This window comes from Etheostoma spectabile, chromosome 5 (genome assembly GCF_008692095.1).
Source record: "Etheostoma spectabile isolate EspeVRDwgs_2016 chromosome 5, UIUC_Espe_1.0, whole genome shotgun sequence".
NCBI classification, from domain to species: domain Eukaryota; kingdom Metazoa; phylum Chordata; class Actinopteri; order Perciformes; family Percidae; genus Etheostoma; species Etheostoma spectabile.
Genome location: NC_045737.1, coordinates 30,573,804 through 30,588,587, shown reverse-complemented (window position 1 = coordinate 30,588,587; position 14,784 = coordinate 30,573,804). Strand labels below are relative to the sequence as shown.

Genomic DNA, 14,784 nt, shown 5'->3' with positions numbered 1-14,784 from the left:
CGGCATAAATACGTATAACACCCAAACTGCACCAAGGGCCCACTGGGACGCCATTTAGATGTGACCATAGTACATATAGTGAATGCGAACGTGCCCATGGCTACACTGATGGAACAACATCAACCGTGTAAAAGTGTGCATTTGTTCACTTGTGTGCCGATAGTGTCGTTGAAAACGCTAAACAACATCCGTAACATCGTTGGGCAACAGAACGATGGATCCTATTCAAACTGCAGTCCTGTATATATATATATATATATTTTATATATGTGTGTAGATTTTCTAGGCAACTATCTGGAATACGCAGATGACGTCAGATTGGTTTAGATTCAAATTCAAGAATACCATTCTTCCCTTCCTAATATATATCAGATAATATAATCAGACGATGTGGTGGGAGGAGTTCTCTTTTTTTTAGTTTCTACATCATTGAAGGGGTGGACTGTGCCGATCCAGCATGTTACAACTTTTTTAAAAAAAAAGGAGTGCTACAAGTTATTCTAGACAGAATGTAGAATGACCTTTTTGAGGTTACCTGTATTTTTGTACAAGGTAATGACAGAAAGCAGAGAGGACTACAGTTAACTAGCCTGATGCAAAATAACAGACAAGATTTCAAAAATAGTTTAGCAATAATACCCCACAAATAATATCAATTATTCCAAAGTGCTGTTCAGTTTTCACCTGTTGCACACTACACACCTGTAACAGAGGAAGTAGTTGTAGACATGGCAGCATGTAGCACCAGTGAATGTCCGGGGGGGGGGGGGGGGGGGGTCACTCCCCTAGCACGCTATCCTAAAGCTAACATTTCTCTGCCTATAGATTTAGTGCTTCAGGTTCTCGGAAGGTAAGACTTGCAAGTTAGCCATGTAACCTGTTATTTAGCTACAACTAGCTTTTTGGCTTTCTGTTGTAACCTACTGTAACTTAGCGCTTAGCTACATAGTTAGGACATACTGACAATATTCACCAGTAACATGGGAGCAGGAGCAGCAACCAAGGACCAACACAAGAAAAGACAAAGAGAAAAAAATGACATGGTTAATAAATGTCACCACCTTCAGAATGGAAATCTATAGAACCTGGCCAGTGTGACACGGGAGGGCTGAGGGCATTTCAACCAATCATCAAAGACGAGGGAACCTTAGGCTTCCAATGTGATTCAATCAGAGTCACTGTCATTCTTTTCTGATCTTATAAAAGGGTTCTTTAACTCCAAAAAGGGCCAATCAAATAAAAACAAACATGAATAAATAAAATGTAAGTGTGAAATTATATGTCATCACTTCCATAGTGACCAGATCTATTGAATTTCATTTCCCCTACATTATAGCTGAAAATGCCTTTCGTTTTCACATTTCCACTCCCTCAGGTTTTAGCCAATCACTTGAGGAATCAGACTTTTGTAAAGAGAGGATGTTTGAAACTAAAATGAACTCCAATAAAATACTCTGACAATGAGGATGAAATAACACCAAGATAAATAAAAATGAAGTTTTAACCATGTTTTGTATTTTTACAATTTATTGGGTCATGTATATATTCTACTCTTAGTCATATGATGATTAATTTCATATTATTTAATGGCTTATTCATTTATAAATTACTGGCTATTTTGGCATTCAAACCAATCAGGCCCAACACATGTGTTTCATTTAGTTTCTTTGCTGACATATTTGAACAAACAAGTAATACGTGCAGATAAATGCCACACTGGCACTAAAGACAAAAGCAGTGGCATTTGGACCTGAGGCATGGAGAAACCTTGAATAGGAAAAGAATCTACCAACAGACACATAGCGAGCCAATAGGCTCTGTGTGCAGATTTCCGTTCTGAAGGGGTACTGGCTCAGATCAGGCTCAGGAGAATCCAGAGGTTTCAGAGGAAGAACAGACGGGATGTCGTTAAAACCTCCTTACCCTCCCTCCCCACTGTCAGGAGCTGCCCTGGGACTGGTTTCTAAAGTCATCACTGCATCTGAAGCACTAGTGGTTTAAGTCAGCGCTACAGGTAGAGAAGCTGATCCTAAATCTGTGTCTAAAGGCAACTTCAATGTTGAGAGAGCTTGGCGGCTAACTGTTCTCTCTCAAGGCTGCTGATCAACGACAGTGTCTAACCACTTCCTGTATGCCAGGGCGAAACGTCTCTGCTCGGGGTTCCCACAGCTGTCCAGGACGCCGCTCACAAAGCTGTGCTCAGACGGCAGGGCGGGGGGGCTGGGCAGCAGGGCGGTGGGGCCTGGCAGCAGGATGCCTCGCTTTAGTCGCTTGCTGTCCCGCGGGTCAGGCAAGGACGCCCCGTCCACCTCCATAGCGTCACTAGCATGCCCCTGCCCGTTCACACTCTCCCCCCTGCCGGCGCAGCTTTGAGCACCGACCCCGGCCAGCGAGGGGCCACTGTTGTTAAGGCGGGCCGACGCGCTGCCTCCATTGCTGCTGCAGTAGTGCTGGTGCTCCCTCCTCCAGTGGGGCCACAGGTAGAAGACGTGCCGCCTGGGAGGGGTGGAAACATACATCCAACACTTTATTATAGAAAAGGCATGTCAAAATGTACTATATGGCTAAAGGTATACTCTGACAATCTAATGGAGTAACGGTAGAAATTAAGGTAGTATAAAATAGAAGTACCTCAAAATTGAACTTAGCGACAGTTCTTGAATAAATCTACTTCGATCCTTCAAATGTGCCAAAAGCAATGGTGGAATGTAGCTAACAGTGAGATCTGAAAGCCACATCACCTTACAACACCAGCAAAAGAATGGCAACTAGGGCTGGGACGACTTGTCTGCGTAGTTGACGTCATGGATCACCTAAGACCTGTAGACTTTGTAAAATGATCCCCGAGTCAGGACAACAGCAGCAAGTCACTGAGTTCTGCTCACTGTGCCTCTCCAGCTTCTCCTGTAGCTCACCCATTTACAGTATGTCCTGCACTGACTGGAGAGGGAGGTAAACTGTGCTGCCTCTCCCCCATCTGTAGCACTGTCTTCCATAATTCTGCCACCAGGCCCGATGTTTCAGATATCGCAAGAGTCCTTTATACCGGCAGCTATAGCGGCCCACGTAATAAAAAAAGCAATAAAATCGGGCTCAGGCTCATAATTCCCTTAGAAAGGAGAGGGGAAAATTGCACTTTTGCAAGTTTTTTATATGTGTATTCCTCTTGAAAGTGACTTGAAATGTTAATTTGTTTTGTTGTTGAATTTATTTGATACACCTGAGTTCATATGTTGCTACAATTGCCCTTTTTTACTGTACGATTAAAAAGGGAGAAGAGCTTAGATCTTGTTAAACAAGAGCGTATTCATTATATTACCTACTACAGTATTTAAAACTCTTAATATCCCAATTTTTCCAGACGTCAATGGGAAAACTGAATGGGAAATTTACTTCTGGAACCCAAGGTCTCTCATAGTGTGGGTGGGACTGTTGAGCTCTATGGCAACACATAAATCTCTATCTCATATTCAATTTTTTTTTAAGGTGAAACATGCGAGCGAGAGGCTGTTAATGATCCTGTCAATCACGTTCATAATTCTGCAGCGGCATTACGCCTACATACCAATTCAAAATGTCACTGTAGCTGAGTGTAGCTAAGTTTCTTTAAAAAGCCAATTAATCGTTGTGATTGCATTCATAAATTAGTAGAAAGAAGGAGAGATTAGTGCACAGAGGCTGAAGGACAAGCAAGCATACTATAACATACATATTTTAAATGGTTTTAGTGGCCTCTGCAGTTACTATGGAGAAAAAAAAAGATCATCTTTCGTAATGAAAACTGGCTACAGGGTCTGTTCATCTTTTCTCTCCATTCCCTTATGAATGCATAATCTAGCATATAAACGTGTTCAGTAGTCTATATTAGTTACAAACAAAGTGAATAAATGCAAATTAAATATGTCTTAATACCATTATGTATTACCATACATGTAATAATAGGCTAGATTATGGTGGGAGTTTTACCACCCAATCCGTCATGGGGTAAAGTCTAATGCCACCATTAACCCATTTACTCCTAAAACGCCTGCTAAAAACGCCTATAAAAACCTATGTTATTCTAGGATGAATATCCTTATCTCCTGAGGTTTTTGAGAAAAAATACTAAGATTGTCAACGTGTACTAAAACTTTAATATCTAAGCCTCTGTAGCACATAGAAACATGAAATAAATTACATTTTAAAAGTAAGAATCACAGGTGTTATCACAACATGCTCCCTTAGCACTAACATACCAACACATTTTTCAAAAAAATCTCAAAATCAAATTAACAAGAAAAAATATATAAATCGATTTTATAAAATATAACAAATAACATTTTAAAAACATTTTAAACATGCCAACACACTAAACTTGGCATCTTGTGTTAGAGAGAGGTGAGGAAAGTCCTGAGAGGGAACTGGGAACAGTCTCAGTCTCTGAGCTCCATGGCTCACATATCTCTTCTTTGGCGAAGGACGTGGTGCATGAAGCACTCGCGGTGTAGAGGAAGGTGACACTGCCTGCATCCCATCAGAGTTGACCCAGGACGCACGATGGTGCCGCAGTGCTTCAGAGAACACTCCCTGCAGGTCTTCCTCTTGTTGTTGATCTGGATCAGCTCATGCTCAGCAGAAGCTCCAGTTGGGCTGGTGGGTAGCACATTGGGGGCACTTCTCGCAGTGACGGGGACAATCAGCTCCTGGGTCAGATCCTCCAGCCAGTCCTTGTAGCCGCCCCTCCTGTACTTCCACTCGGCTCCTCCCGCAGATCTTGCAGCCACAAAGGCATTGTAGCATGCCACTGTAACAAAGTAAAAAAACAGCCTCCTCCACCATTTTGTAGATCAATGATGGATCTGGTAGAAGCCCACCATCTGGTCCAGAAGATCAACTCCCTTCATGTGCTGCTGATAGTCAGCAAGGCATGCTGGCACCCTAACCTCCGTCTGGCGTTGACCATTGGCCTTCCTCCTCACTAACCCATAGGCTGTCGGGTCATGGTAGTTGGAGAGGACCATCACTGCCTTGGTGTCTTGCCAGACGCAGAACGTAAGGTCATCCCGCTGTGCCACATTGAACTCGTGCTTGTTCAACTCAGCCTTCTTTGTGAGCTGGTAATTCTTGGGGAGGTCCTTCCTATTGGCACGCACCGTTCCACAAGCTTGCACTCCCCGGGCCTTTAGGTCCACCATCAACTTCACACTGGTATAAAAGTTGTCCATGTATACGGACAGGTTGGACCCATAATAAGGAGTCACCAGGTCTGAGACGATTCGGTGAGCCAGGTCTTTCTCCGTCTTACCCTGAATGGCACCCGTGTACACCTGGAAATGGGTCACATAGCCTGTTTTGCTCTCAGCCATGACCCACACCTTTATTCCCCATTTCACCGGCTTCATGGGGAGGTACTGCCGGAAGCCCAGGCGTCCCTTATACTTCACCATGGACTCATCCACGGTCACAAAGCCATTGACCTCATAGAGTGCCTGGAATCTAACCATGAGGAGGTCTATCCACCGCCGGATCTTCCAAAGCTTGTCCGTTTTGTCCACGGCAGGGTCCATATTATCTTGGAGATGGAGATATCTGAAAATTCTTATAAGATTAATGATTTTTTACAATAATTACATGTAATGCCACCATTGTATTTATTTATGTGTAAATATTAAATTATTGTAGGCCTATGTATTATCATTATCAACCATCATCACCATAATTACATTACATTTATTATGCTATTACTTAAATATGCTAGTATTGTTTTAAATATTAACACTATTGTATTTATCAATCATCAACACCATAATTATATTACTATTTGTTATGCTATTTATTCATTATGCCAGTATTGAATTGAATTGAATTGAAAGCCTTTATTGTCATTGTACCAGTACAATGAGATTTGGAGAGCAACTCTCTAAAAGTGCACACATTAATAACACATACATATACAATACATTAGTGCAAGTATTGTATTTATATATTAACATTATTGTATGTATTATTATCAATCATCAACACCATAATTATATTACTATTTATTATGCTATTTATTCATTATGCCTGTATTGTATTTACATGTTAACATTACTGTATTATTATCATTATCAACCATCATCATCATTAGCGGCAAGATAAAGGAACTCGGAAAAGAGCGCTAAAAAAACAACAAAGATCATTACCTCCAGATCATGTCGAAGCGGTCCCTTGCCATCGCCTTGGGTACGTTGGTCTGGTACAACCATTTGGTCTGCCTCCAGAAATCCCTGCGTGCTGGCAGCTTCAAAATACCGAAGGCGAGACACAGTCCGACAAAAGTCTTCATCTCCGTTTTGGAGACAGGGTTCCACTTCGAGTTTGTCGGGGTCTGACCCCGCGTCTGTTCAGCGTACCGATTAGTTTCTGTAACTAATATGTCCCAAAGTTCATCGGTAAAAATCCTTGAAAACACATCCTGAGGGCTAGCGTCCACGGGGATCGGCTGTTTCACCCCCGGTTTGCGGGTGAAAAGCTTTGCCTTGCGCGGCTGGTAACCGTTGGTTCTCCAGTCTACCTGGAATCCTTTAAAGCGATCCTCCTCTTCTCCTTCTGTATCCCACATATCCCACTCCTGTGCTCTAGCCATCACTTCTTCATCATCATCTACCACATCCTCCCTCCCAAACTCCTCGCTATCTTCCAACTCAATGTCACTGCCCTCGCTGTCAAAATCCTCTTCTATCGTTGCCATTTTCTCGCTCGCTCGTCTCTCAAAATATTCAAAAACAAACGCACATGTATTTCTGGTTGATTGACATGATTTTTAGCGAACCACAGTACATTTGGGTGGTCACATGGCTTTAAATGGCCAACAAGACCCGCCTCATGTGTATTTGAACCAATGACATGCGTTCTCTGCTGTGCGCATCATGAAAAGACTGACGAATACAAAATGCTGCGCTACGCAGCAGCCGGCAGGAGGTTCAGAGTTGCGCAACGCAGTAACCGGCGGTAGATGTAATGTGTCGGCACGAAGCATCCGGCACAAATGGGTTAAATTTGATGCCTGCAGTGCACCATAGGAGCATCAAATGAGGCGCGTCAGTCATTGCTTGCAGTGCGTTTGGGTCTCGGTAGTCTCATAATACGCCACTGTGAAACGACAACTGTCTAGTGTTTTGTTCCCCTGTGTGGCCTTACCTGTGACTCCAGAGGGTCTCGTGACCGGGGAAGGACTGGATCAGGTCTGAGATCAGCTCCACCTCCTGGTGGAAGAGTTGAAGTAGCTGCCTGTCCTCCTCTGCGGCGGCCTCCGGCCCCGACAGCTCCCCGTTGGCCGGGCCCTGGCTGGGAGGGGGGAGGCTGCTGCCGGGGACTGGGCTGCGCTGGGGCGAACTGGGGGGGGTGGAAGCTGGAGTCTGGGAGAGCTCTGTGATCAGCTCCTTAAGCAGGAACTGGCGGTAGTGGAAGCCGCTGTGGTCGGACACATGCATGGACACCCAGAGGCGCATCGACGACAGCTCATCATAGAACACCTGGGAGGGAGCAGAGGACTCATAGCAAATCCAAGACATCGTTTGGAGTTTGTCATGTTGTCAACTTAAACAGGATTTATGCGTCTGCTGAGGCTCCACGCAGAGCTTTCGCCCTAGCCTACGTAGTGTCCTGAGGTTTATACTTGTGCGCGGGTGTGTGTGCTGTTCTAGCGTTTCTCTTTAGGAGAATAGCAGGGTTGGCGAGCGTGTGTGTTCATTTGTGAGAAACTCACAAAATCTGAAATTCTAAATAATTTACTGTAGTTGCCTGTTCATAGATGGTGGCCTGCATGTCCCAGAGGAAAATGTGGTTTACAGAAGGTTAATGCTTGGGCATAGAGCCAGTAACTTGGCTGGAATACTGTTTAACTTCATCTTGTACCATGACAAGATAACCGAAGGTGGAATTACTGATCTTATGCTTACTGAAAAACTGCTCAGTAACTAAAGTATCTTTATCTACTGGGAGCATTGTACGGTGTCCATGTTTCACAATGCAAGACAGATTTTTCTTTCTTATGAATGTTTTGTTTACTTACGCATGTCTTTTTCTAGTTTTAAAGGCTGCATTACAGTAAAATGATGTCATTATCAGACCTTACCAGACTGTTCTAGCTGTTCTATTATTCGTCTTTATTGTGTACATTTTTTGTGAAAGCACCAACAGTCAACTCTACAATATCACGGCAAAAAGCATAAAATTTGGTCAAAAAATATTATTTGATTTTCTCCACATATTTATGCTGCAAAATGTTCCCCTTTTTGACACTATGATGGTACTTTACTAACCCTAGACCTTATTTATAATGAAAAAAAAAAAAGGAGAAAAAAATTCCTGTGATCCTACCTTGACGTTGCCCTTGGCCATGTGCTGCAGCACCCAGATGCGGTGGGACCAGGCGTTGTAGTTGCTGGGATAGCGGCAGGCAGCGTCAGAGCACACCTTCATCTCTTGATGGAGCGTCCTGGCCAGATTGTCACTGAGCTGCTGGCTCCTCTCGACATCGGCCTGCTCCACTTCACCCTGCTGATGGTTCCGGCCCAGAGCAGAGCACTGACGCAGGATCTGCTGCAGCACCCAGCGTCTGCAGGGAGACAATGCAGGTTGAAGGAACTCCATTACCTGGTGTATTGTCAGGGTGAGTTCCATTTGTACTCGGAATTTGAATTTTCTGAGTTCTAAGTAGGAAACACAACCCCTGAAGTCGGATTTCCAAGTTGGGAAGTTGAAGCACCTCACAGTCAACCGAGAGAGCCAACCTCCAAATCCAAAATGGCTGCTCAGTGCATTAACAGTAGTGAAAGCTGTAGTAAGATAGTTTATTAGCACTTCTGTCTTATTTGTGTCTTAAATACAATACTGTCCAACTTCTATCTGTGGACATGTTACGCTGTTTGTATCTACAAAAAACAGCATAATGCGTTAACAACTGGTGTTGCCAACAATGGCTAACCTGGCTAGAGATAAAATCCCACTGTGAAATCCGTCTTATTTTAACGGAACGCAGTCAACTTGGGTGTGATTTCACACCCAACTCCGGCTTCGAGGTAAATGAAATGCATCATTACTGCTAAATACATTTAGAGGCTCTCCATTTGTCAGTCCTGCCACTGGAGGTGATAGTCACACATACTAGCCCCAGTCAAAAGGAAAGCTCGTTTTGAGGCAGCAGATGGCAGTTATAAAATTAAAGTTTGATGAGTAGTCCCCAAAGACCCCATGAAACAGGATACCAGTAGAGCTGAGGCTGATGAAGTGCAGTGCTTGTAGAAGTACCTGGTTAAAGTGTTGGACAGATGGCCAATGTGTCCTTTTTGTGTAACTCAGCGAGTTAAAGAGGTCCCGTGGCAGGGAAAATTTCACTTTTTGAGTTTTTTTTTTTTAACATTAATATGAATTCCCCCAGCCTGGCTATGGTCCCACAGTGGCAAGAAATAGCCAAGCCCTGGGTATCCTGCTCTGCCTTTGAGAAAATGAAAGCTCAGACGGGCCGATCTGGAATGTGACGAGTGTGACGAAACACCCAGCTCACGAGACGAGACACTATTTTACAGATAACTACAATGAAGAAATAAGTAAATAGTTGTTTATTCAATAAAAAGTCCAAAAATGAAAACCAAGCACTGAAAGCTTTTGCCACAAACTTAGTCAACTGGCTTCTCTCCTGTATAACTAACTGTTACTTATTCCAAATGAATGGTGAGCAAGTCTCTTCACTCAGAGATCCAAGGTTACAACATTCTAGTTGAGACCAAATGTTTTGTACTTGAATTTGTCATTGAACAGTAGACAGAGAGCTTAGACAGAGAGCTTATTTTACTATTGTTTCACATTGATTATGTTCTTAAGCACAAATAAATTACCATCAAACACTCAACAGATGATTTTTGTGAAGACAGATGCAGCGCTAAAAAAGTATCAATTTATGACTATTATAGGATGAAAGTCATTAAAATCATTAAAGTAAAGTTTTGCTGTCCACTTCCCGACTCATTCGAGAAAGAGTGGTCTGCGAGAGACAGCGGCACAGTAAACTGCACGCTGCGGACATGTGTGTCTCTCGGCCGAGAGAGAAAGAGAGAGAGGCAGTACTCTAACGCTGGGTTTTACAGGCAGCTTTTTTCATCCGATATCACTCTTCTATGCTTATTTCAAGGCTTCTGCTCTGCACTTGTGTACTGACATCGCAAGACACTTTTTACCTTGACAAGAAATCTTGTCACGTTTAATCTTGTGAGCTCTTGTGGGGGTGAGATCTTGTCACACCTCTAGTGTTTAGAGAAGAACAGGGTTCTCTGCAGCGGAGTCTTACCGGTGTATCCACGTCTCAGGGCTCTTGGGGAATTTGGTGAGGGCCAGCTTGCCCAGATAGAGGTCCTTCTCTGGGTTAAGAACTCCGCACTGCAGTAGCTCCTTCCTGCAACAACAATTGGACACACATTACAAAAGACCTGCAAAGCAGACTATGGCCTTCTTTTACAGGCTCAGTCCTGTATAGCATGCTTTAGCCACACTGTGGCATGTTGAATTGTGATCCATAGAAGCTTCACATCACTCAGCCAAGGAACCAGGCTCACTACGTTAAGTTTTGAGTATTGTGTCTTCTTTTGCGTAGAGATGTTAGACAATGAACAGTTGACATTCGTAAGATCAAATGTTTCTGTAGATTTCTGTACTTGTGTTGTAGACGGCTGCTGTGACTGGGTTTATCTGTACCTGACATTCCATGCAGTGGTGAAGTCCGGGTTGAGCAGCAACAGAGTGCAGGTGATATCCGCTAAAGCTAAGGGACACAAACATGAACTGTGAGCTTCTCAAATGGTTTGGCAGATTAAGGGACAAGAAAAAGCTTAAGTATTTTACTTGCAATTTTGAGACCAGACTAGATTTGTAAAATAATGTAGTAGAGATGTGACAAAAACAGATACAACATAAAGGTGCACATTTTTCTACAGTACCGTAGGTAGGGGGCAATTTGACATTACAAGTGTTCTAGTCTGCCGCCAACCAGCACAGAAAAACAGAACAGTGCCTCATCTCTGTGCACACAGACGGCTTGAGCATAGTCACTCTCAGGCCTACCGTCCATCTAACGTTACAAAAATGGCTTTCCCGACTTCATCGGGAGTTCCCAAACGGAAAGTAAAGTCTGTATCTCTCTGCTGTTGTTCATCACAGCCTAACGTTAGCTCTGATAGCTGACATTAGCTAACCTTTGTGCTAGTTTTAGCAACTTCTATAATGTCAGTTAAGTTGACTTTAACCAGCCCGGTACTATGTAAGAAAAAAAAACGAGAAACAGACGTAACCAAAACAGTGCACTATTTTCATTTTAACACTTAAAGGTTTAATTAAATATTTAACAGTTACTTTGCACAGCAAAAGAAAATGTGTCACTTTAAAAGCTCCTTCGCCTGATACTCCCGTCATTTCCTGACAAGCAATGTAGAATTTAAAAGGGCAATTTTTTTTGTCCGGAAAAAAAAAAAAAAAAAAAAAACCATTACAACTCCTGTTGGCAGGCTTGTACAATTCTAAGGGAAACACTGCTGCAACCTCTAGGAGTGATTTGGTTATGGTAGATGTTGAGTGAGTTCAGTTACCTTCCCTCTCCACCCAGTGTTTGCGCTGGCGGTAGAGCAGCAGCTTGTTGTGGACATACGGCAGCAGGAACTTGACACACCAGCTCTCAACACCCAGCTTATTCTCCACCAACACAATGGGACTGCGGTTGTAGCGGGCCTCTGGACACGGGATCACACCAATCTCATCACTGAGGGAGCAGACACTGAGAATGAGGGTTTTTAACTTGTTGCGTATGGACATGGAAGAATATTTCTGGCAACATAACATGTGGCTTCCTTTGGGGTATCAGGCCACATGCTCAGGAATATCCGAACAATTTAGGAAATACCTTTTTATTCCTCAGAAGCCAAGACACAGGGCCATTTCTGTCCTTAGCCATTTCAACTGTCACTGTTATCCAGGCTATTTCTATACTTGTTTAGGGTAACAACACACAGCTCAAGTCTTTTTTATTGTTTGTTTTGAACATATATATTTGAATATATATAAAAAGGTCTTTATACACCGAGAGCGAAGCAAATAAACAACACAAAATTCTAGCCTGTAATTGTTTTGCATCAAAACTATTCATACACGCAGCGATGAGAATTTGCGACAGAGGTGCTTCTGTGGACGCTGATGAAGCAAGAGAGAGAGAAAGTGACGGGAGATGCGATGTGCGCAGACGAGAAAGAGCGACTTGAGCAGAGGAGAGAGAGAGAGTTCAATTTTATTCAAGTGAATATACAACAGCTAGAGTCTGCAGTTTGAGCACAATTAAAATTCAATTCAATTTTATTTATAGTATCAATTCACAAGAGTTATCTCAAGACACTATACAGATAGACCACACTCCAGAATTTACAAGGACCCAACAGTTCTACTCCAGAGCAAGCAACAGTGCGACAGTGGCGAGGAAAAACTTCCTCTGTGCTGTGCTGACCATCAGCCACTTTTCGATTTTGGTGCTACTGGATGAACGTCTTCTCACTGTGCACAGGCAGAGAGTGAATATTAAACATGTTTAATAGTTTGGAAATCGGTGCGGCTGGGATAAACGTGGGATGTAAAAAAAACACTTGTTAACATACCACACATCACAGAAAAATCTGACAAGATAATTTTTAGAACCATCAAAAAATTAGGGCTTTGCTGACCATTGTTGGGAGGCGGAAATCAGGCCCAAAATTGGCTTGATTCTTGGGTAGTGTGTACCCACGCATTAAGAGGTTCAAAATTAACTGTTTCATCCACCAGTCATATGGCAGGTGGATGAAAAAGGTAATCATCTACCATCCACTTAAATATTTTAAAATGGTGCTAATGTAGTGGGTTACACTTGGGGGTGTAAAATCTTATCATGAACACTACTAACCCAACCTCATTTAAAGTCATCAATAATCCAAACATAACACGGCTTATTGTGAGCCATTACTTAAATATACACTCAGTTACCAGTTTATTAGGTCCACATAGCTCAATTGAACACAGCCTACAGCCCTCAAGAACTCTCCCTTCACGTTCTAAATTAAGTTTAAGTGTAAGAATTTTCTACATTTTAAGAAACTTAAGAGGAATTTCAAGCTTGAGGAAGACTGTCTATAATCTTCTTTGGAAAGCCAACTCACCATTTCATCCACTCTTCAATGTTATCATATCAAATCCATTATCATAGTGCAACTGTTTGTTTTTACATGTTTCGTAATTTGTAACGTTAAGCATTGACAGACTAAATTCTGCTTTTATTTCACGCTACACTAATTTGAGAACATAGTAATTATGTATACTGTAACAGTATATTGATGGTAAGAGCCTTTTGACACCAGCTTTAAGCGCTGCTTCATTTATTTGCTTTATGAATAGATCAGAAGCTAATATTAACGTTAGCTCGTGAAAGCATAGCTAGCATTTGCTAACCCTGACAGCCCGGCGTTGCTAAAGAGACTAAAGCAGCCCTATTAAACAGAAGCACGGAAATAAATTTCAAATAAGACACTTTTTAAATGCTAGCTAAATGAATTAATCGTACCATTAATGAACCAGCTGCCGTTGCTGGCCCGTGAATAATCAGCTTTGACAGCCGCCTTAGCTACGTCAAAGGGCGAGCTATAACTGCTAACTCTAAATAACCGTATAAATAACCGTTTGTTATTAAACACAGTGTTCCTATAAAGGCTATCATCTAGCTAGCTATTAGAGAACAAACTGCTAACTTTGCCTGCACCGCTCTGATTCCAGGTAATAGTCCAAGCCCACACCGTTGAGGTGCTGGCTCGAGCTGTTGTCTCTCTTGCCGTGCCCTAGAATAGACAGAGCCGCTCCAGTGTGCCTGCTATGTTCACAGTCAACTATACTTACATGTTGGGGTTCCTCTTGAAGGCGTTAGTGATGTCTTTGACAACTCTCTGGACCAATACGTCCACCTCCTCCTCCGACTCCGCCATCTTTATGGCACCTAATGACGCGTTACATGACCAAAAAGTTTTTCCGGGTAAAAAAAAAAAAAAAAACAATACTACGGAAGCCCGAGAGAACCTTCGGCTTGTCGCAACTGTGTACGGTTGTGCTTCCTGCGATGAAATATTTATGTACAACAAAATACAGCATACCCTTGATTGGTTTGACAATTAATTGTCCATTTTGTTCAGTAATAGGATTCAATTGAAATGTTTTACATAACAATATATTATCGTAGGCTAATACTGATTTTGCATGTCATTTAATGGGCTAATATGCCATTTGGGGCACTGCACACCTACTTTACACAAGACCACTTCATCCAGCAAGTACTCATGTGCCCCAAGTTTGCAGTTAGTCAGTGAGTTTGTGATAATTTAATAAAACATAAAGTTATTTAGGAATATGCACCAGATAAACATAGCATGATAATAACGGACAAAGAAACAAAACACAGGCCCCTTTACAAGATTAGCTGCAGGATGTGTCTTAAAGAAGTCTATATTGTGATTTTTATCATTATACATTTATTTATGTCTGTCATATATTATGTCTGGCACCATGTACAGAAAATAATTAATTTTTTTAATAATTATATTTATTGGTTTTCAACGTTTTGACAAACAAACAAATACAATACAAGACAAGAACAAGAGAACAATCCAGCTCTTAAAGTTTCATACCTGTATACGAGCATATGCGTACACATACACACATATACATACCTACCAAAGAGAAAAGAAGGGGAAAAAAAAGAAAAAAAAG

The 14,784-nt window shown here is 42.2% G+C and overlaps 1 protein-coding gene across 1 annotated transcript; it reads right to left on the bottom strand.

Moving 5' to 3' along the window:
• Window positions 1-476: 476 nt before the first annotated feature.
• Window positions 477-14,059, bottom strand: ptar1 (protein prenyltransferase alpha subunit repeat containing 1). Its single transcript, XM_032517244.1, has 7 exons — window positions 13,921-14,059; window positions 11,601-11,770; window positions 10,714-10,780; window positions 10,310-10,414; window positions 8,344-8,581; window positions 7,162-7,496; window positions 477-2,496 (listed from the first exon to the last, which is right to left on the bottom strand). Exons 1-7 carry the CDS (start codon window positions 14,004-14,006, stop codon window positions 2,091-2,093), a joined length of 1,407 nt encoding a protein of 468 aa, XP_032373135.1. The 5' UTR covers window positions 14,007-14,059; the 3' UTR covers window positions 477-2,090.
• Window positions 14,060-14,784: the final 725 nt, after the last annotated feature.

Coding starts and splice junctions, on each gene's coding strand:
- ptar1 (XM_032517244.1), bottom strand. CDS start 14,006: ATGGCGGAGTCGGAGGAGGAGGTGGACGTATTGGTCCAGAGAGTTGTC. Junction 10,415..10,713: donor ACCACTGCATGGAATGTCAG/GTACAGATAAAC, acceptor TTGTTGTTGCAG/GAAGGAGCTACTGCAGTGCG. Junction 7,497..8,343: donor TGGCCAAGGGCAACGTCAAG/GTAGGATCACAG, acceptor GCTCCCTCCCAG/GTGTTCTATGATGAGCTGTC.